This window comes from Lygodium microphyllum, chromosome 15 (genome assembly GCF_053477565.2).
Source record: "Lygodium microphyllum isolate KBCC chromosome 15, Lygodium_microphyllum_v1.1.10, whole genome shotgun sequence".
In the NCBI taxonomy this organism is placed as follows: Eukaryota; Viridiplantae; Streptophyta; class Polypodiopsida; order Schizaeales; family Lygodiaceae; genus Lygodium; species Lygodium microphyllum.
Genome location: NC_141149.1, coordinates 128,650,538 through 128,675,041, shown reverse-complemented (window position 1 = coordinate 128,675,041; position 24,504 = coordinate 128,650,538). Strand labels below are relative to the sequence as shown.

The 24,504-nt window shown below is 40.6% G+C and overlaps 1 protein-coding gene across 2 annotated transcripts in view; it reads right to left on the bottom strand.

The window, feature by feature from the left end:
• Positions 1 to 2,599: 2,599 nt before the first annotated feature.
• The window catches only part of UPL7 (ubiquitin-protein ligase 7), a 112,231-nt gene continuing 90,326 nt past the window's right edge, over positions 2,600 to 24,504 (bottom strand). The window contains exons 13-15 of one of the 2 annotated variants that reach the window (XM_087694746.1): positions 21,840 to 21,974; positions 19,943 to 20,032; positions 2,600 to 3,461 (exon numbers count right to left, since the gene is read on the bottom strand). In XM_087694746.1, coding sequence (XP_087550872.1) covers positions 3,378 to 3,461; positions 19,943 to 20,032; positions 21,840 to 21,974 — 309 coding nt within the window. In that variant the 3' untranslated portion in view covers positions 2,600 to 3,377. The remainder of the gene's footprint in view (positions 3,462 to 19,942; positions 20,033 to 21,839; positions 21,975 to 24,504) is intronic. The other variant, XM_087694747.1, reaches the window with a different exon arrangement.

The following is a 24,504-nucleotide window of genomic DNA, read 5'->3' as shown; positions in this document are numbered from 1 at the left end:
GGGCTAAAAAGGATGTTCTTTCAATATATGTTTGTTAGATAAATATGTAATAAATATTTATTGTTCTCCTTACATAATCGATATTGATTTATTTTTTCCTCCAAAAATATAATGTTTGAATAATATAAGCCATATAGGTCTAAAAAATATTTGAAATGACATTGATATAATATTTTATTATTAATACATAACAATCCAATATCTTGAGTTGTAAAAGAATTGTGCAATGATTTTAGTATACAATAAATAATTACATTCTCATAATAACAAATATATGCAAAAACCCAAATATAAACCCATCAATAATTTATCAAGCTTGTGATAATTACCTTTCAAAAGATTATAGCATTGACATTTCATTATGAGATTAGACAACATTTGATTAAATCAAGAATAACAATATAAAGTGTTGAATCGTTTACATTCAAAAATAGTTATGCATCTAATACAACTAACAAATGCATAAATGAAGAAAGAATCAAAATAGGTGCGATTTCAACATAGTGTTCTAACTCATTCAACATTTCATACACTAAATTTAAATAATATAAATTTAGTTTAATTATTTTTGCATATACAACCATGTATATACATATTATATATTGTGCATTCAAAAATGTGTACAAATTTGATACATATAAATAATCCATATTCAAATATAAATAAGGTGCTTGCAAATATTATTCACAATAATTGAATATATTGTATACATTATGGGTAGATGCCCATTCTCTTAGATAAACCTTCTAGCATTGTTTTCCTCATTTATATCTACACATGATGGTACAAAGTCTTCCCACTACTGCACATTTGGACAAAAGCTAGAAACATGTCCAAGTTGCTCACATTATCCAACAAATTGCACTTGTTCTTGCATTATTGTTATTCCTTTGCAAGGTAGAATTTCAATATGCAAAGTATTGGTCTCGTTTTTTTAATACCCTCCTTGGCCTTGATTTCTAATCATTGGAGATGTTGCTTATGTGGGTGTACCCTTGGCATGAACGATCTAATAGCTTATTCTTTTAAGCAATATGTATTTTACTTTTTCAAATTGTTGTTTGTTTGCTTTTGGGCTACTTGATATTGCACATGAGTTTGTCATTATTATTTAACAATACCAAGTTCTTGGGCTTACCAGGAACTAGTCTTGATGTTGGGTATTTAGTAGCCAAATGTCCAAACACATAACACTTGCCATCCTAAGTGTTAGACCCAGGTGGTGTGGGAGTCCCAATAGAAATTGGAGGGTTTTGTACCCTCGTAATATTTGTTGGTTGTGAGACATTTTGAACTCCCTTTTTGCACTAGGGCTTATTGCTATCAAAATGTCCTTATTTCCACCATTGAATTAGTAACAATCACCCAAGGATATGTTTATCAATCAAAATTTTAATAAAAAGCATATTTATTATAAACAACCCGTTATGCTTCTAAATATGTTAAAAGCAAGCTTGAACCTATGCTTCTAAAGTGAAAGAGACATTCCAAGAGTACACAGTAAGTGGGTAAAGTCCAAATCCTACCCATCAAAGGATACCAAATGAGATGGGAAACTTGTAAAGCATATGGTAACCATTTGCTTAGAAAGACTTGTTTGTAATTAGTATTTGTAAATTAAACATCAACAAAACCCTTACATGAATTTAACCAACCTTTAGGAAAAGATTCTGCTCGAATGGAAAAAGATTCTACTTGAACTCCGGGTCTCACATAAATTTAAGCAACAATTTTAGACAAATTTAGCAATGACTCCTGGCCTCAAAATAATCAAAGCAATCTTTTTGCAATGATCATATTCAAAACATTTTGACAACGTAATATTTGCCATTTATGAATTTGATAACCTTCTGATACTTAAATTTGAAAGAATGAACCTGCGAGTTACTTGAATGAGTTCTAACCCTAATTTTGTTCGAAGTTGTGATTGTTAAATGTCTAACCATTCCATCCAATATTGCAAAGTGGAAATTCCGAGGCATTTTGTAAGAAGAAATCTTGTTGCTCATAATATAGAGGGAATGAATAGAGTTGTTTCATGTAGCTTGAATGAGTCTCTATCCTAAATTTAGAGATTCCAAAAACAGTCATAAGACTTGCTTTTGGAATAGAGCTTACACAAGGAAAGGCATGGTTCTTCTCGTGTCTTTAGACACGAAATGATTTTGTATTAATTGAACATTGGGGCTTACATCGATACTCGTGGTTGAGGGGCGCCCAAACCCATAACAACGCATTTTATAAGTGGTCACAGCACAACATCCATCTTGGTGACCAAGCAAGTGGAGCCATAATCAACTTCTCTTTTCTCTTAGACATCAACAAGATACTTTGTTAACATTTGCAATTGGTGCCAACAAAAGCACAAGCTAGTTTTCACGTCCATTGCTCACATTTGTTTTGTGTTTTGGTTTTCTGGAAACCATTACAGGCCACTAGTTCATTTGAAGTAAATATTTGGTAACCATGACTATAATAAAGCTTACTATGGAACCACCGGCTTGAACATAAAAACATAAGATCATAGAAATGATTAGGTTCTACTCCATATCATCACCATTTATCAGTCCATCCATTCAATAACATCATTGTGAAACACATTCATAGGTTTTGTGTTCATTCTTTTGTTTCACAAAAATAGCAATGGTAATGCCAATGGAAGGTCAAGGATCATGGGAATGCAAAAAGTGAAAGGTGACAGATTATGAAAACGAGGTCATAGTGATGGAATGTCATCTTATGATAATTGCAAGGATTAAGAGATGTACTTTGATTAAGGCAAACGAAACAATAAGTTATGGGATATTTTCCCATGAAGAAAAGTATAATGACAGTAAATCATTGGATAAAGTTGGCTTCCAAATATCTCCACATGAGTTTTGTTTGTTGCTTTCTTAATGCTAGAACACCACCCTGTCAATTTACAAACCTATAGGAACCACAAGGAAGCCTTACATAATGACATCCTTGTTTATTCATCAATCAGGATATCATTTGATCAATTTAATGACTATATTTGGAGAATGCAAATGTGCAATAATTTTCTGGGGCCTATAGTACTAACTCCTCTTCTGTGCAATTGCCATATATACACAGCCAGTGTGCATGTAAGGGATTCTGTATTTACAAGCCATTATGCACCCTCTATCAAGCAAAAAGGATTTTGTACAGATGAGCTTTGACAGACATTTCATATTTTGTACCTGATCAAAACTAGCCCTTGCACACCTTGACATACAGTTGTATGGATAGAACAAGAGACCTAGCATCAGCTAGATCATTGATATGTTACAAATACAAACTGCAGGTTGCTCTTCTGTTGCCACATTCTGCAGCTCAAATCTACTCATATTTCGAGTGCCCCATTTAGACAACCTTCAAGACAGTTCAAATCCAGCGTTTGCTTGTATGGCATACTTCAATTTTGTCCTCATAGTGCTAATCCGTTTGTAGGTAGGAAGCTGCACATTAGAAACTTCAGATTTTTTGGATTGAGTGCTAAAATACAGCAAAAATCTTATTCAAGATCCAAAACCACATCGTTCTGAATGGAGAAATTTCCTTCAGAGAAAAGTCGCACTGGCTTTAAAGTGCCTTGAACATAGCCTTAGGCTCTAAACATCATAGGTTCCTATCCAGTTAAGTCATAGCCAAAACTTACATTCCAATTCACTAAGTAATTTCATTGCTCGCCAAGTAATTGGCTTAATTACAACCAAAAGTTTATCAAATAATTGTTAAGAACAAATTACTGGGGACCTAAAACTTATGTCACAAGCTTCATGGCTCTAAAGTGCTATCAACATACCATGAAGTCAAGAACCATTGGACAACACCCTAACACTGTCCAACTGCTTTGTCTGACCGAAGCAAATTACACGAGACCACCTGTTATGACGGAGTTCTTTCAAGAACTGCGGTTACAGGACACAATTATTCTTCATAAGGACATTCAACTTTCGAGCAGATTTTCTCCCCTTCGCATCATCTTCCTGCCCTTTCTTCTGCCTTCTCCTGCCTCACACTGATTTTCACAACATCAGGACTGCATTGCCTTCATGGCATTTCTGCTGGCTGCAGCATGCCCCGTTAACCCTCCCCACACCACTGTTGCCTCACTCCTCTAGCATATCTTTTTTTTTTTCATAAAGAGTAATTATATTAATTACTGTGAAAGTACAAGAGCACAAGATTCACAGTGAACTAAAGAGACCATGTAACCATTGAAGACCTCATGGCTCAAAAAAGGAGGAATTAAAGCAAGGATAACCTGCCCAGAAACAGTGCAAAGGTACTATTTGGCTGACATAGATCCGATCTAGACAACTCCATGCCTGTGCTGTGCCAATTGGAAGTTATATCCGGAATTCAATGGACATAGCCAAGGCCAAAGATCCTATTTAAGGACCACTGATGCGAAGTCATCCCAGTCATGGCCTTCTGGTGCATCCATTATAGAGTGTGGAGAAGTAAACTGTGATGTGTCTACACACATTGAAATCATCCATCAGCAAGCCTTCTCTACCAAGGGAGAGAATGGGTCTAATCCATTCCCATAAAGCATGGTGATGTGAAGCATCGTCAGGCTCAAGACGTAACTCTTGTGTTCCACACCACATAACACATCCCATGCATTTTCATGCAAACCATGCCATATATCATGTTGTTTGGTGTAAGAGCAAAGACCACAGACATTCCAAGTGTCTATCTTCATTCATAAACCAAACAAAGCTTAGACCCGAGTCTGATCCTACCTTGATTTAACCTTAGATGCCGATGCTTCGAGCAACCCCTCATCTAGAAAATCTGCAAGTATGACAAAGGCATTCTACCCATGAAGCTCAGGCTTGGAAATAGAGGGTTCATCCACATTCCTAGAAGCTAATCGCAGATAATTGTAGTCCCAGGGATCACCTTGCCCTTCTTACCAAAGGCAAGACACACTGGCAAATCCCAAGAATGATCAACATGCAATCCCGTATTACCACGCAACTTGAAACCAGAGGAAGCCATACCATTTGTATTATACTCATGAAAAGACTTATCCTTTCTACTTATATATGTATGACAGGAGTCTTGAGATCCTGCTAATGTGCTCGTGGGCAGCTCAACATCAAGCTTTTCCCCCTTTCTTGTATGAATATCAATCCAAGCAAACTCAAGAGAAGCTAAAGATGCATGGGTCGTTTGACTTTACCTACATCCTATAAAGGGCGTTCATCAATGCTAGATCAACCATCATGCTTGCGTCAGTATTGAGATTAACCTTGACATCTGTTTTTCTGGGGCAGGCACCCATGAAATGGCCTAACTTCCCACAAGAGAAGCAATGACCTGCAAAAGTGCTCCATTTGAGTCTAAACATCAAGGGATGCATACTAGAACAATTCAAGCGCAATCACTCTCTTTTTTTTTGGTAATACGTAATTGTATTAATTACGAAAAAATACAAGTACAAGATTGCAAGATTACAAGATGTTGGATGGCTCTAGTCCATCCTACATAAAAGATACAAAGTCATGACAAAGGAACAAAGGAGATTGTTGTATGCCAAGGGACTAAATCATCTCTAAGCAAGATATTAGCATGGTGTAGGAGGTCAAGCTACCACTAGAGAAGTCCCTTAAACTCTGCAACATGATGCTCAATGCCTGAGGCGGCATAAAGAATGAAGGCATTGTGAGTGACCCAAATATGCTAGCAATCCCAAAATCTAAGAAAGTGAAACATAATCTTCATGTGAGGCTGAGGCAGATCATTGTATTTAGCTTTTCCAAAACCAAGTTAAGCGGATGTATCCTTGTGCCTACCACTGCAAGACAAATGTCCAAGAGAAGGGCCCAAATCTTCTGAGCAAAAGGGCAAGAAATGAATCTATGATAGAAAGACTCCACTGCAATGGTACAAAAGAAACAAATCCCATTAGATATACGTCTGCGGTGAAGGGTCGCCGACACAAGAAGGAGGTCCCCCCACCAATATTCTCCAAATGAATACCCTGCATTTGAATGGCATCTTATTGATCCATCCCTCCATTATTGTCAATTTCCACCAAGCTTTAAATTTGTGCAATCCCCAAAGAGAATTGTCTTTGGTGGTGATCCATGCATGATCTCTGATCATGAGATGATAGATCTAATTAACTGAAGAGGATTGAAGGGTCAAATGCCTTGCAGGATCCCTCTCCTAATCAGAATCCAGAACAAAAAAGGGCTGCCCGTCCTGCAAGAGATCAGAAACTACACCAGAGATCATTGTAGCCACGTGATACCTGAAAGACTCTTCTCATGGTGTGAAAGGACATCAAGGTGCCTCAAGGCAAGAGAGTGGCATCAGCCAGCGAGGTCAATCCAAGGAGTGCCATGCGATTAAATTTAGGTCTCTCCTCTGATTTGCCTTCCCATGAAAGAATCAGAGAGACCACTAGAATTTACATTGGTAATGAATTAACGGCCACTCTGTCCTCTACCAGATTCCAATAAGCCTTGGAAAGGACAATTTTCCATGAAGACACCAAATGGTTAAGAAGACATGAGGCAAACATAGAAAAGTGAGCCTCAACATCAAGTATATGCCACCAGGAACCCTGAACCCTTGTAGTGCCATGCCAAAGGCCCCGTTCTTCAAGGAAAGCATGAGCAATAAGAGTCCAGGGTTGTTGACCAATACACAAGGCCTGAAACAATGACCAACAAAGGCCTGTCATTTGGATCCCCGCATCCAAAACAGTCCCCCCCCCCCCCCCATGGATTTCAAGGTGCAAACATGACTCCACGATATCCAAGATATACTTGCCTGCACAAAATCCTTCTTCTTGAACATGAAATGGAAGTAGCAAGCAAGATCCTTCAAGGAAACATTGTTCCAAGGCAACAATGGAAGGAAGTAGGCGAGCATAGGAAGCATAATGGTCCGGGATACTTTGAGATGCACATGGAATGGCCAAGCTTGAGATTTCCAATAGACAAACTTGGCTTCCAATTTTTACGATATCCATTTCAGCAAGACTTTCACATCAACCCCCAAGGGGCAACCAAGATGCCTTACAATGTTGTCGTGCTGTACAATCTTACCTTGCCATCCTAAATCTGGCAGATTGAAGGCCATGCAATCAATAAGAAAAGATTCAACAGCATTGATTCGTAGGCCCCCAACACATGCCCAAACAACTCCCATACATCCAAGGCTAACCAAAGATTAGAAGCATTAGCTTTCTGAATCGTGAAAGTATCATCAGTCAATGTCTGGCCAACAAACTATCACTACAAAGGTAGAGAAAGACCAGCTAGCTGCCCCATATCCACAAGATGTGGTAGCATGTGTTGACCCTCAGACGAACAAGGTGGAAAATCATCTAAAGCAGAAGACAAGGCCAAGGCAAAAGTGAAACGGAAGATGAAGGCACGCCAAGAAAAATATGGAAACACAAGAAGTGTAGAAAAGTCCTAAATCAAAGAGAAAGGTGCACAAGAAAAAGTACAAGTCAATACTTTTGTAAAAGAGCGCAAGGCACAACATGATTTATTTTAAGAACACGGGGCTCTCACTCGTGCAAATTGTAAAGGTAGATGGGCAATAGGAAGGAAGCTAGGAAGATAGGAGGACAATGGGAAAAAGGGGCTAGGCCACGGCTGGCCATGTAAAAAACGGGGATAAGGATATAGAAACATGAAACGGGAAACGGGAACGGGGAGGCCAAACCTAGGGAACAGGGACGTGGGAATAGAAACCGTATTTAAAAAATTAAAATTCATAAAAAAGAAATTAATATTTCACTCATAATCCATGTGGACTTTGGAGTGTTAAAACTCAAAACCAAGGTATATAATCCACAAGGACAAATCATTTTAAGTTTTAACTTCAAGATATCATGCATCATTCTAAAACTACTCATTAGAAATTGAATTGCAACTTACAAGGCTCAAGAGGTAAACTATTCAATTATAAATAATAAAATCCATAATATATATGCCAAAAATGATAAAACAATGAGCAATGAACTAAACTTTAAAGTCTAAGCTAAAAGAACATGCCTATGGTACCATTGCCAAAAAACTTAAAAGATTACAAATATGAAATTGAAGTCTAATCTTTGAAAGAACATACTCATTGCCCCAAAAAAGACTACAAATATAAAGTCTAATCTCTAGACTGAAGAAAAATGCGGCATGCCAAAATAGCCCAAAGAACAACTGCAAGACTGCAAGACTCAAGTACAAATACAATATCAGCATGGCACAACTGTCAACAGTCCAAGTGTCACACTATCATCAATGATCATAATATCATATATAATGTAAATGTGCCATTTATCATGAGACTCGTGATAAGTAAACTAAATCAAAGATCATTATCATGATTTGAGGCTGCTCTAGCCACTCCTGAAGTGCCAGCCTCATCATCATGTGTACCATGAATTGCTGCATCTCCCTCAACATCAGCATGCGTCTCCTCTTCTTGTTGCATCTCCCACTCTGTGAATGGATCAGGTTTTGTTGTCATAATATAACATAACATCCTCAAATTAGCACTAACGAATACTAGATTGTTTGTCCTCTCCACACCAAGACGGTTCCTCTTCTTTGAAGCAATGTGAGTGTATGTACTCCACAATTGCTCCAAACAAGAGGAGCTAACTGACTGACTCAAAATACGGATGGCTAGTTGCTGCAACTCAGGACCATCCGAACCATAGTCCTCCCACCACAAAGCTGCCCCAATCTTACAGCGATCCTCCTATGCATCCCCACAACCAAAAAAACCCCGAAAGGTCCTATAACATGAAAGCTGATCTCTGATCTTTCATCTAGTGCCTGATCAAACAATATAAGACTCCATGCATCCATAACCTCAGTGTCATTCTCCTGACCCTTGCCCTGGAACTCATCCACAACAAATGCAGCTGCATGGATAGGTGAGCTATAGGAGTTTCACCTCATCACAACTTAATGGTGTATCTCCTCATACGCCTCATCATTTGGTGCCAACTCCTGCAACTTTTCATTCAGCCTATCCATAGTCTCATATACCTTGCCAATGCAAGGTTGCTTAGCATCCATAACTCTCAATAAATGTACAATAGGTGATACCATAGCATCTATCTGCTTTACATCATCCCAAAAAGTGGAGTTATTTGCTTTCTCCAAGCATAAGATACCTGTAGGGGTATCTACCAATGTTGATGAGGTAAACTAATCACTAAGAAATAACTGTCTCAAGGTACCACTGCATTCTCTTAACCTGCCTAGCATCAAGAAGTTAAAGGCAAATCTGGTATTAGAGTATTTTAAAAGTGTCTTCTTCGACTGAAAGAGAAGTGATGGCGAAGAAACTGGTGATTCAAAACAAAGCTAATCATTTGAGCTCCTTGCTCTATGACAGGTATCCATGACAAGTTACCAATATCCTTTAGTAGGTTGTTCAAGCAATGAGCCATACAATATGAAACTGTGTATACGGATAATATCCCTGAATAATAGCACCTACTGCTCTATTTGCGAGCTCTCCATTTGCAACAAATCCCACAACATGCTCTGGGCCAATAAGCTCCACCTGTAACCCACTCTACTGCAAGTACATCTGCTGGCTTTCCTGTCCCCTGCATCATGTGAAGATATGAAATACATTTCCCCACGAGAATAAGCAACCATCCATGAATGGATCGCTTGCGTGTATTACTCCAACCATCAGCAAGGAAACTCCATTTTTAGCCCACATACTCTTTCTAGTCACTGTTGCTTGCTCAACAAGGTGCTTTTCCTTGTAGAGCAAAGTGGTGCGTAAGGTCTCTGATAATGGAGGTACATACGAAGGGCCATACTCACCAATCTTCTTGCACATCAATTTAAAATACTCTGACCTGGTTGCACGAAATTGAATGTGGTTATAATTAAAAAAACGTGTCACTGATGTATCCACCTCTTCCTTCTTCTTGGGATCCCAACTAGCATCAAGTGTGCTTTGTCTACGTGCAACATGTGGCGTTGTTGATGCCATGGCCGATGCAATGCCTACAATAGGTGTGGAGGTAGTACTTCCTGATACTCACCCTGCTCTAGATACATCTGATGGGGATGGTGTCACAAAAGTTGCGGGGTCAACTACAACGCGTCGTGGTCTAGATGCAAGATAAGCTTGTTGACCTGCTACACGGTCACGAAGCTCCCTGTGCTTCTCCAAGGTCACATTCAGACAAAATTGTACCTCTGAATTTGGCTCATGTAGGAGATGAGCTCGGACCTGATTATGCATAAATATTAAAATGGAACAAGTGGCAATTGGTATTCCATATTCTAATATTTAAGTAACTTTGAAAAATTAAAATCAATCAATATTTGAAATACAAATGCTCGGCTCAATGGATTACCTTGTTTGCTCCACTAGTTCGCTTGTATGGGCAAAGCTTGCAAGTCCATGGTCGAGATCCTCCACCACTCAAAGGGCGGTCAGCATTTACTTCTTCCCACCATGACCAATCATTGGACCTTCTTTCTCGATCACCAACCCGACGAGCGGAGCGGAAAGATGAAGCCATTTATGATTCAGGCTGAAAATTGCAGGCTCAAGAGTCGAGAGAAGGAAAAATTGAAGGCTCGAGAGAAGGGAGAAGGCTCAAGAGTCAAGCCTCACTCAAGAGTCGAGAGAGAAGGGAAAAGGAGAGAAGGGAGAAGAAGAAGAAAAGAGGAGAACTTGGAACTTGGAGAAGAACTTAGAAGGAAGACTCAAGAGAAGAGGAGAAGAAGGAAGAGAAGGGAGAAGGTTCAAGGAAGAAGGAAGAAGAGAAGGGAGAAGTGAAGAAAAGGTGAAAGGAAAAAGAGAAAGAAGAGAAAGAAGAGAAAGAAGAAGAAGGAAGAGAAGGAAGAGGTTGGAGGTGGAAGGAGAAAGAAGAAGAAGGAAGAGAAGGAAGAGAAGAAAAAAGAAGAAGGAAGAGAAAGAAGGCGGCTAGGAGTAAGACGTAGGCGAACTGGTCACAGGCAGGAGCAGCGGCACTGGGCACAGGCGATCTGGAGCGGGAGCAGAACGTGGTTGCAAATCGTCCAAGCAGGATCACCGGCAGCCCACCGCAAGTAAGTGGTGCCACGTGGCGTTCCCTATCCCGTTTCAGACCTGTTTAAAACAGGACAGGGAATGTTCCATCAATTCAAAACACGGTCCACGACGGATACGTGCCGAGGACGGCGATTCCACGTGCCAGGGGGCCATTACAGCCGTTTCCTGTCACTATGGATAAGGGAATGACCGCCCAAAAGGGATTTAGGGCTTAGTATATAAAGTTGAAAAGTGAATGAGAAGCTCATTCTTATGTGTGGCCGAAAGTAGCTCTCTTCTTCTTCTTCTTCTTCATCTTTTTATTCTTGCTTGCTTGATCTTGTGCTTGAGAGAGGGAGTGTGAGAGAGTGAGGAAGTGAGTGTGTGAGGGTGAGGGACCGTGGTGGAGAAGCTCTCCATCTTCTCCTCTCTTCTTCTATTCTCTTTTCTTCTCCTCTTGCTCGCGGCAATGGAGCTTGGAGTGTGGAGCTTGAGGATGGAGCTTGCTCGAAGCTTGCACTTGGATCATGGAGCTACTAGAGTGCTCGAAAGAGGAGGTAACTTGATCGGGCATGGAGGTAAGCTCACTACACTCGTAGAGATAGATAGCGCGTCAACTATGTGAGAGGTAGCAATTAGTGCTCTGCTTGGAACGCTTGAACAATAAGGGGTCCGTGGGTCTTGGCGATTGAGCTTGCGCTCGACTCTACATTTTGGTTCCATTGCCAGGACCAACGGATTTAAGCCTTCAGCGCTTGCGCGCTTCGAATTGAGCATTGAAGTGAAATTTTCCCCGAACCAGTACTTGAGGTAGATAGGTAGGAAGCAAGGGAGTTTGAAGAGGTATTCGATCTCCTTAGCAAGCAGATTTTTGGTTTTTTGGATTTGGAAAGGTAAGTTGTAGTGTAGGTGTTTGCTTTGTGATTTGGATGCATTAGGATAGAAAAAAAACAAAGAAAAATAAAGAAAAACAGACATTGGGGTTTCTATTGTCATAAAAAGGCAAGAGGTTTTGATTTGCTTGCTGATTTGTATTTTGGAGTTTACTTACTATTCCAGGTATATACAATCCTTCATTAGGGTCTATTTTTATATTTTGAAAATTCGTGCGACCCCTCATAACCAAAATCGTTAGAATCGAGTGATTTTCGTCATTCCTGGGAACTCGTCTACAAGAATCGAACACTGTTATCAGAGTCTGATTCCCAGAATCGGTCCAATTCCCAAAATCGGACACGGACAGTCCGTTTCCCAAATTCAAACGATCAAAATCGGACCATCCAGAATCGGATATTCCAAAATCGGACACCTGTCAAATCGAGCACATGAGAATCAGACACTTCAAATCAGACACCCCATAATTGGACGCACGAAAATCGGACCAACCGTCCGATCGGATACCCAACCGTCCAATCAGACAATCTTTCCCAACCGGACCACCCGTCCAGTCGGACACTCCATTTGTCCAGTTGGATGTGCACAACAATTGGATCACTCTATAGTAGGACCAACCATAGGACTCGGATCCAACTACCAATCAGACCACTCTTCAGAATCGGACCCAGTCCAGTCGAACCATTCGACTGTGAAGGTCGGACCACCCAGAATCGGACAGTCCGATTTTGGAAATCGGACCAACAAACCAAAATAAGAAAATACAGACCCAGAGACCATATAGAGCCAAAAGCACATTATAGATCTAACATTGGGCTAAAATCTAGAGTAAATAGTTCAAAAATTGGCTACGAACAGTCCTTCAAATCGCGCATGGTATTTAGCGTAACGGCTTTGCAGGCCGGGGGGACTAACCCCCCTTCCGCACCTCCCCCAAGTAGGTTGGAGAGAAAAAGCGTGCCGTGACAGGTCCTCCGAATTAGATCCTAGTGTAGTAAGGGCTCTGCATAAGCATAGATCCTCACTTGCAAAACAACAATCAAAAGCCCATACCCGAACAAAGACAAACAAAGACCCTAGAACCTCAATGGACTAATCTAGCCAACAAGGGCAAAAAGGCCATACCACAAAAACATGTATAGGTTGCATCCGGATTACATCTAGTCAAAACAAAATGCAACAACATCAAGCTACTACAAGGATGGCTAGACATGACAATCCTGACGATAGATACACCTTAAATAATACTACACAGACGACCCAAGATATCAATAGAGAATCCAAATCTAGCTGTGTAGTTGGGGACTCAAGGGCATGTATAAAAATGCTTGAATCTATAAGCCAAGACCTAGAAGATGAAGACATAGTACTGCTTGCTTATCTTAGGGTCAAACTCACCGCAAAAAAAGTGCATAGTATCGATGCTTTCATCGATGAAGGAGCTAATTTCAATATATTGACCTATGAAGCATGGACTCGACCAGGCCAACCAGAGTTCATACCAACTAATGCAACTCTTAATCCTTACGAGGGACATCCACAAGCACTTATAGGAAAGTGCAAAATCCTTATAACTATTGAAACTGAAAGCTTGCCTATCCTATTCCATCTTTCCCCAAATAGTGCTAATTGTGGAAAGGAAACCCTCCTAGAAAGACCTTTCAAAAGGGCGACGAAGTGTGAGGCCGATTATGTAGCACAGAGGATACACTTGACACTATCGGGTGTGAGGATAATTACAACCTTTACCAAGGGTGACCTCATTAAACCTCGAGGGAAAGACGAGGAATGCTCTGACATACCAGGCAAGCCTAGTAACAAGAGCAAGGACTTGTTGAAAGAGTTGATACAAGCGTATATTGAATAGAGAGAACTAGTGAGTGAGGCTATGCTTGAAACGAGAAGGTCAGGAGACAATGCCAAGGACAGGCTTTGGACTTACAAATATCGTGGAAGACTACAAAAGAAGCCCAAGCCTTACAGACACAGGTATCGATGGAGAGCCAGCACAACGCCGCGATGGATATCCAAAGCGTTGCTACATGCTCGAGGGTATTACGCAGGTAACCGATGGATTTGGATACCAAAGCCCCCTGTTAAACCACCTCTGTCAGCTAAAGGCTAGATCGTATCAAAAGCGAAGAAGTGCAATAGAAAATCTAAACGAAAATCCAAGTCTTCACTCAACAAGGTTGGAGTGACTGAGCCACTCACGATTGAAATCAAGAAACCAAACGTGACTGTTCGAAATGTAGATCCTCAGTCTAGCGTGCTTAACAAGCAGATATCGGATGTAATCATCGAGTGTGCACAAAGACCACTAGTGCCCAAGAAGCCTTTGACTTCCCAAGAGGATAATGAGTACCACAAGCGCAACGTTGCTCATGATAAGGCTAATTGCTCAACAAAGCAAATGGCAGAATTGTCAAACAGCAACGAGCAAATCTTCCAGTCAGTGCCAAGTCCACCTAGGAGTCCCAAATCTCCTACACCCTCTTTCCCTATACGAACACAAGAGACACAACAACAGTCATATCATCCATCCTTGGGATAGGAAAACGATTCTTGATTGTGATCTTGTTCAAAGATCTGTAGTCTATGCATATACGGAAAGAACCGTCTTTCTTTTGAACAAGTAAGACTGGAGAGCAGTATGAAGAAGAGCTAGGTTGAACTAACCCTTTTTCCAACAGTTCGTTTTCTTGTTTTACGATCTCCTCTTGCTGACTTGCACTTACGCGGTAAGGCAATTGGTTAGATGGTGAACTGCCTGGGATAAGATCAATTGTGTGATCTTCCATGCGCTTAGGAGGTAACTCTTCTGGAAGTGAATCACCAAAACAATCTTCATATTGTTTAACAAAATCTGTCTAGCTTGATCAATTAAAGAGAGGGGTTATTTTAAAGTCTAAGACTTAGAAACATTAGTTGGTATTGTGTGTTCATTAGAGACATCAAGTACCCTTGAATTATTAGCTTCTTTTGACTCTCTCACAAAAATCATATACCCAGAAAATAGCTTTCTTCATTTCTTTAGAAATGCTAACATAACTAACCATTGGCACATGCCAATCTCCAGCATTAGCAATGCATACTATGTTCCGACCCTTGAATTGAAATGCAAGGGTCTTCTTAACAAAATCGGGGAGATGTCTAATCTTGTAATGCCAAGGCATACCTAAGATAATATCACAGTTACCAATGGGTGCAAGTAGAAAAGATTCTTGGTCACGGTAATCCCCAATTCTAATATTCAACTTCCCCTAGATAGGAGTAGAATTGGTTGTAAGTCCTTCAAATGCCGAACCTAATCTGATTGGTGTTCCCAATCGATCCAGTGGAATTTGTAGCCTTTCAGCAGTATCTGCTAGCACAAAATTATATGTGGACCCTAGATCAAAGAGTATCAAAACTCGTTGATTGTTGAGTGTCCCCCAACCCTTTAAGAGTTGTCTCTTCTTCTCATTTGAATGAGTCTTAGCTTGCACATCCGGAATAGAATTTGAGGATGGCAGAGAAGGATCTTTAATCATATTTGCTTCTTTCCTTTTGTGAGAATAATCACGCTTCATATGCCCTAACTCACCACAAAGAAAGCACCTTCCTTCCTCTTTGTACTTTTGTATCTCAGAGGGTGAGAGATACTTACACTTCTTCTTGTTACCCTCTGACTTTGAATATTGGTCATGAATAGAGCTAGGTTTTCTTCGATTAGTCCTGTCTCTTGGTTGTTCATAGAGCTGCTCTTGTCTAGCTCTATAAGAACTCATCTCCAACTTTCGAGATATACCAGGTATATGCAAACTTTCAGCTATGATGGCAGACTCCATGCGAGATAAGGTTTCATGTAGATACACTTTCATGGTTCTGTGTAAATGACAGAGTAGGCCAGCTTTAAACTTCATTTTCTTCTCTTCATCGCTGAATCTCCATGAAAGGAGTAACCTTGAGAAGAGTAGACCAAAACTTGTCCACATAACTAGTGACCTTCTTTTGCTCTTTCTATCCTAGCCAATCCCACTCCTTCACATCATTCTCAAAATCAAGAGGCAAAAACTGAGCATAAGACTTCTTCTTGAACTTTTCCCAAGTTATAGGTTTCCTTCCCTCCAAAATGAGAGTCAACTATCAATTGCTAGCGGTGTCTTTCAAGTGCATGCCTACATACCTAAGCTTGGACTTTTCTGAGAAATTACCATTAAAAAAAGTAACTTCAAATTGCCTAACAAAGGCTTATGCCTTAGCAGGATCTGCCTTACCAAAGTAAGAGTCAAACTTTATGTCCTTATCCCCAAACTTAAAAGTCTTAGTCTTCTTAAGCTTGCTCCTCTTATGGTCCCTCTTTGTCCGTTTATGGATTGCACGAGACTTAGAACCAAGAGAGTAGGAACTAGAAGATGAGAAGGAAGAGGAGGAACCTGAGTAATCAGGGAAGTAGCTGGTTGCTGAGGGAGATGGCTCCCTCCTTATCCGCCTCACTCGAGGTGAGGTTTTTTTACTCTTCTTGACCCAAAAGTCCTTCCTTCTAGAAAGCTTCTCAGCAATTGGATGCTTTGCACCTTCACCATCAATTCGTGCAATGGTGTTTCCTCTAGTAGCACCATCTTTTCGAGGATTTGTTCCTTCATAAGTAGCTTCTTTCCTTGCCCTTGAGCTGTCAATCAATTGACGTACTTTGGGAATCTCCAACAAGCTACGATACTCTGTCAATTGAACCTCTAATTGCTCAATTGTGGGTACTTCATCAATTGTAATCTTTACCTTCTTCTTGAAAGGATCGCCTTTACTTTGAGAAAAGCAAAGAGACTTGCTCTGATACCACTATTATAAGATCCGAGATACACGCTCGACCTTCTTATATACTTAAAAGATATATGGTGAATATTATGCTGGCACAAAGAGAGAACAAATGAGAGAAAAGAAAGATGTAGAGAGAGAGAGAGATTGAGAGACTGACAACACACTAGGGATTGGAAGATGGGCCAGTCCCCCCCCCCCCCCCCCCCTTGTGGAGTTATATTATTGACAAGGAGCAAGCTCCTGTTATACATAAGACAGTTTTTAACTTGTAGATCTTGGGAACAAGATCACGGTTCCTTGCACGGTATACAACCGGTTAACACTTGCACAACTTGGAAGTTGGCACCTTTTGATCCTTCTTGAGTTTCTCCTTCTCTCCTACACAATATGTGTAGGGATCTCCTCTTGGAGCCTGATTTCAGCATAGCTTCCGCAACACTTGCACCTTCTCTCCTACACAATATATGTAGGGATCTCCTCTTGGAATTTGATTTCAGCAGAGCTTCCACAGCACTTGCACAACTCGAGGGTTGGCGAGCATGAACTTACATAGATCCTTGCACGGTATACAACCGGCAAGCACTTGCACAACTTAGAAGTTGGCTCCTTTGATCTTCTTGATTTCTCTTCTTCTCTCCTACACAATATGTGTAGGGCTCTCTTCTTGGTGCTTGATTTTAGCAGAGCTTCCGCAGCACTTTGTGAGACTCGAACCACCTTCTCTCCTCCTCTTGCATACATGCAAAGTGATGCTTTCTTCACCTCCTCCACACCCAAGGAGAGCCTCCCTTTTATAGGCTAATGCACTTCCTCTTCTTAGAACTCAATCCATCTTCATTTATGTGTAACTCCTTGGGTCTTGTGTACACTCTTACACTTGGCAAACACTTCCTTCCCCCTTCATAACTTGTATTGCCTATACCAGATATCCCCGTCACAGTGCTCTAATCACCCCATTAACTAGAAATACTAGTCTCTAAATGGTCTCATGGCCATGCTAGATCATCATCAACACTTAAAGAAAAGTGGGTAATTAATTTATTGACATAAATTTACTAAATAGAGAATGCGTAATAAGCAATCAATTTAGTAACAGGGGCTTAGCAACTATCATTAAGGTTGGTTATGGCAAGTGCCTAGTCACCTGTGTGAAGTGTGTAGAGCCAAAAGAGACACAAAGGCACTACTTACGGGACTACACCAAGGCCCAAGAGGTTTGGAGGAGAGCTCTTAGGATGGTTTTTGTGGCACAGCAGAGACTATAATAGTGACATAGGCAACTCTAGCTTGGATCACAAACAAAGGCTTGGCTTGTTGCTATGAGGATGTTCCACAAAGTCACTCCTATCTCATTTATTTTTATGCTCAACTTTTGAACAAGATAACCGCACTAGACATTTTGCACCCAAACTAGACCGAAGGGCATTGCTATAGATGGAATTTGATAGACCATATCATTGTTTGATTTATTTGGACACCCAGACATAGTCATGAGATAGATCTATTACATAATCCAAAGCAGACTCCAAGATTTGGACACAGAATATTGCCTGCACTATCTGCAGGGGGATGGTAAATGCTATATATGATGACTCGGAAACTATCGGGATGAGAAAAAAAATTTCTTACAATCTTGGATTTTAATTTTTGCCACTTTATTTGTCACACATGAGACACCTCTGGAAATGGTTATTGCACTCAAGCTTGTTGGTGGGCTCTATAGAATAGCCTAGTATGCTTGTAAACACCCTCAACGTGTTGATCAGAAATTTGGGAGCTGATTAGGAGGCTCCCATGATGGCATATTTGGAAGACTCGTTACCAACTAGTCTTCAATGGAAAGTACTCTTATGGCATATGCCACTCTATCAAAGCTCTAGACTTCCATCGAGTGTAGCCAGGAGTTTTGAAAACAAGGAGTTTCATACAGATTTCATATGTAGGAAATGAGCTCACAGAAGTTAAGAACCAGCAAGAAACAAGTTTCATATAACCATATGGTACATAACTAGAACTTGATGCATAATAACAGCTTTAAAATAGCATTAAGCCATATTCTCTACTAGAATTCAGGAACTACTCCATATTACATTAACAAAGCAGCCATATACAGCTTGACTGTTTTAAATTACCTGCAGAATGTTGCATTTATGACCCTTTGAAAAGGTCAAGTTTTTAAGAAACATGTTTTGTACATTAAAGAGCTTTAGAGACATTAGCATTTTTTGAACCTTTATGGAATGGCTTTCTATGTAATAGTGCTTCCATCATCTGCTTACTCAGAATGTGTTTATGATGAGTAATTTCAGGGTGACTCATGTCAGTACTAAGAGCTCGAACAAGTGGATCTACACTCCTCACCCTTGGCTTCTTTCCCCCACCACCTTGGGCTTTGCACAAGTTCAAATATAGTTCTAGCTATTGTGGGGAATCATTCATTTTTTGCTCTCTCTTATCACTGGACCCACGTATTCTCATGATTTACTTTGGGCAACATCATCTACATATTCTTTTGCAAAATCAGAGTTTTTCAGTTCAAGGTGGATACCATCCAACTTGTAGCAGAGTGATTAGTTGATTGTAAGTTACTGACAAACATAATCAGAATATCTTAGATCCCCCGCTTTAAATCACAATCCGTAATGCAAGTTTTGTCTAAAGCCAAAGGATCTTAGCAATCTTCACCTTTTTGGAGTGATAAATTCGGTGCATCCTAGTTGGGACAAAGGATCATGCTACAAGTTCTTTCTAGAGCCAAAGGATCTGAACAAATCTTAACTTTTTAAAGGTTATAAATTGGTTACATCCTAGTAGGGACAAGGGATCAGTTTCCTTTTATTGAATATCAAGAATGTCTATAATATAGTCAACTAGGATATCCTTAAGGGGACCATGGCTCATATGGGTTTTCCCTACAACATGATTGATGAAGTCTCGCTTTTGTATGGGAAAACCAGTCCTACAGTGATTATCAATGGCCAGATGATCAAGTTCTAGCCAGAAATTTCCATTATGGAAGGTTTCACCCCCCCCCCCCCCAACCCCCCAAGCGCCTTTTTCACAGAATTCATATATTGCTTCCTCGAAAGCCAAAGCCACAGGGCTTCATGGCATACAGCATGATATACAGACATACTTGTAAAAAGGGGAGAAAAAAAATATGGACCTTTCGTACATGATCATTTTAAGCAAGCCACTCCCATGCAATAAGTACACAAACCTTTAAAGTGTTGTAACAAGTGGAAGCAGATGGAAGCCTATCAACATCTTGTCCGCCTATCATTGCCCAAAGAGGGGTATCACAGGTGACCTGAAAGAGTGAAAATTAATTTTAACAAGGGTTAATGAGAAGTTTCCTTTCTAAAATTAAAAGGGTCATTATCCATAACCTCAATACTGAAACCGAAACACCAGAGATTAGAAATATGGAATCTCAATCACTGGCAATACTCAAATCAAAGCCCTTTTGACATAATATGAGGTTTTCTTATTGTAATAAAAGATGTGGTTAATCAAATCACATAAGCAGACATCAAAAGATACAACAAACTAAGAAGTGGTCAAACCTAGAACAAGAAGACTCAACAACAAAGCTAGAGCTACATCATACCATATATAACTCCTCTCAAGGGAGTCTAGGGGTATGGTGAAGGAAGTGATGACTAAAGAGGTATAAATTCAACTAGGGCTGCCTTTCTGTACAATGGAGAGCAGACTATGCTCCCTCCCAAGTACAAAGTACTCATTGTGTAGACTTCTACTCATGGAATTAGTCTCCCTATACCTGATCTCAGCACCCTCTGACAGTGTTAAATCTCAGTCCTGCTGAATACAAGCTAATAAGAAGCATTCCTCCCTAAGTTTTGATTTAAAAATTTTGGGGGTCCAAATACTGTCTGTTAAAGAGCACTTCCACTCTTCACCACAGTGCAGGAGCCGCCATCTATGAAAGACATGGTTTCACGTAGAAGCTTCATCGAGGCGGCAACCAGAGCTTGTTGAGCTAAATATTCATTCCATACTGATTCGCTCTTTAAATCAGCCCCAAAACATGTAACAGGCTGGCCACCATTTAGCCAGATTCTTGTCTTGCAGATTTTGGCCATCAGCCCTCTTCAACTAGCTGTCCAGCCCCAGCAACTACTGCCACATGGTCTACGTTGTCCCCCAGCCCTCCATTATTGCCAGTGAGATCAGCTGTCATCATCTTCAACAGGTCATTTTTGTGTTTCAAGCACTTTTCTTCATCAGCCTCTACTCCAACTGGTGGTTACTGTGTGAAGAAATGCTCTAAATGCAAAAAGCACAAAACCAGACGTATGAAAAAGAACAAACTAGTAAACTGAGAACACAGTTACGGTTAGGGTAAGATAGAGACAATGAACACAATGAATAATAAGGAGAATGAATAATGAATATACAGTGCTCATGGAACAATCACACTATGCAATGAATACTCAACCTCGAACTCTCGTATCTCTAGGGATCAAGGCTGAGGTTATGAGCTATAGATTGTGTCGTACTCTGAACGGATCTTGAATCATAGCAAAGGTAGCCTCAGAGTATCGAACACTAGCAAATGTAGCCAAGGAAGGCTGGATCTGATGCAGACCGTAGTACAGGAGAAAGAAAGACTAAAAACGAAGATACCTGAGAAAAGAGAAAATCTACACGACAGTTGTTAGGTGCAAACGCAGTAGACAGTGGTGAAAGAATGTCAGGGCCCCCTCTCAAACTAAAGGGAGAAGTAAGAGGCAAGCACTCTCTCCCCGTCAATTGGAAGAAGTAAAGGAGGGTGTACCCAAGCCAATCCACAACAGAAGATACTATAAAACCGGTGAGTTGACCACCTTGGTCAAAATATCTACAAAATTGTCACTTAACAGCACAAACTCTAGGCAAATGGTGTCTAGCTCAGCCTTCTCTTTGGTGAAATGGTAGTGAACCACCACATGCCATATCCGAGGGGTGATGATAGGATTACCCGCTAGGGCAATGATACTTTGGTTGTCACAGTGGACAACTATAGACAACTCGCAAGGGAATTGTAATACGGCCAGTAAGTTTCTCAAACAGATGGCCTCCGTAGTACCATCGAAGAGAGTCCAATACCCTACCTCAGCCATGGAAACCACCAACATCTCTTGCTTACGGCTGGCCCAAGAGATGGGTGCTATGCCCAAGATGTACAAGTAGCTGCCATGAGAATGCCGGATGTTAGGATCTTCCACCCAATCAGAATCAATGTACCCCTGCAAGCATAAACCATGACCATACGTTAGTCCAAAACTATAGATACATCTTAAATATCATAACACACGAAGACAAGCAATCCAATAAGACATTCTAGGTGCATAAAAATACCGACTAAGAAAAGTAACTGAGAATGCAAGATCTAGCCTAGTATGAATCAACCAGAGTAGTTTCCCTACAACAGAATGATAGGTATGAGCATCAAAAGGCTGACCCGAGATATCCTTGTGCAGATGGACAGTGAGATCTAGAGAATAGCCCACAAAAATTAAGAGATCAGCTCAAGGGGTGAGCTTTCCTATCTTGTCATCAAGAGTGTGCATATAAGCACGATTATCAAAAACTTCGAAGTGAGAAATAACAGGCCAAGAGCCCAAAAAATGCCTTGTACGGAGTCTTTTTAGGAACCGCCGTAGTCGAGCATCAATTGAGCATATACACTGAAGTGGTAACAGCCTCAATCCAAAGGCGCTCAAGAAGCTCTACTACGAATAGCATAGAGCATGCCATATTCAAGACAATCTAATTCCTATGCTCTATGATTCCATTCTTTGTAAGAGAGTTGGTAGAGATAAGTTAGTGTGCAATACCTTGCTCCTATAGATACTCAGAAAACTCATGGGAGGTAAACTTGCCACCAGAATCACTCCTCATAGTACCGAAAAGACGACCAGCCTGATTATGAGCCAACAGTATCCAAGCACTCAAATAAGTGAAAGCATCGAACTTGTGCTTAAGAAAGTACACCCACATGTATCTGGAGAAATCATCCACTATCAAAAAGAGGTACAATGTGCTATTTAAGGCAGCAATGGATGTGGGACCACAAAGATCGATATGAATGAGCCTTAAGGGTTCCGTAGCACAAGTGATAGATTGTTGAGGAAAGGGTGTAAGATGTTGCTTACCTAGCTGATATACTTTACAAACCTTTCAAGATAGTTTTAGGCATGGAAGGCCCTCAACCATCCCTTGACACGACAGCTCACAAAAAGAGTCGTAGCCAAGATGTCCTAAGCGAAAATATTGAAGACGCTTAGAGTCTCTATACTCCCTTGTAGTGGCCAAAGCCTAGAAATGGAACTCCGAATCATCAATAGTCGGCTCAGTAAGAAAGTGTGTCATGTGGAAAAGGCCATTAGGTTGTGCCATGCTGCGAGCAATCACTAAACCAATCTAAGAGTCTAGGACCTTGACTGTGGTCACTGTGAAGAAAACTACTCGCTCCAAATTGGAAAAGCTGCTGAACAGACAACAAGTTCATCCCAAGCTCGGGGACATAATTCAGTGAAGAAAGATCTAGAACCACTTCAGTGAGAAAACTAACAAGACCCTAGGCTTGAATCTTGACCGACAGGTTGTTTCCTACGCGGGCACTCCCGCCTACAAGGGCTCAAGAAATAAAAATGTCCACTCTAGGAGTCATGTGATAGGTAGCTCCACTATCCACAAGCCAAACAAATATTGTCATGCTCAATTGTGACGAGTGGGCCTTTGCAAGCACCTCATCAAGAGACAACTCGCATATATGAACGAGATTCCCATTCAATATCTCTAAGGAGACGATGTGGGCCTCTGCAGACTAGTCAGACAAACCCTTTGGAGTTGCGTAGTCCATCAACTGAGATAATAGACTGTTGGCAGTGTGGGTCTGGCCTCTCCACTGCCCTTGCTAAGGGTTACCACTCTCCTGCTTCCCTTGTTGGGGGTTACCCAACTGGGATACGAGGGTCTAATTCTTGGATTTGGGTTCTATGCCTCTTACCTTAGATCAACACTCATCATCATAATTGCAAACCTTTTGACAATGTTCACAATACCTATTCTTTTTACGTACATTCTACCATCTAGGTTTAAGTGTGGATTGATTGGTTCCTTAGGATTCATTGACCCTATTTTGATTTTGATTTTAATTTGAGTTTAGGGTGCCCTTGCCCTATTGCCCGCTCTGAGAAGATGCAACTAGAGTCCCCCTCTATCAAGGACGTGTTATAAAATTGATCGAACAACCGTGCATAATGCAACAGTTGACACTTAAACTCATCAAAATGTGGGCATCTAAGGCTATAAAATTACTTGTGCACAAAATGGAAATATTTTCTTGGCAGCTTGTTAAAGAACAGCTAACCTAATTGTCAGGGGACTTAGAAACCCTAGTGATTGAGAACTCAACAAGGAGACGCCAATACTCAACCAACTTGACTTTCAAGTCATCCTTGTCTATAATTTTGAAATTTTGGAGCTCATGATCCAAATTGATGCAATAGGTCCTATCTCGAGCCACATACTGGTCAATCAAGTGTGCCCAATGCTCGGATGCTAAGTCAAAATACTGAAGCTGAGAGTGAAACTCAAGCAACAAGCTCTACATAAGCTCAATCATAGCAAAGACATTACGAGCCTTCCATGAGCGTACAACCTCACATGAAACAAGAGCAAGATCAAGTTGGGGTTCCAACCCCTGCACTAAATCCCAAAGGTTCTGAGATTCTAGGACATGCCTCATCAAATTGCCAAGACACCTCAGAA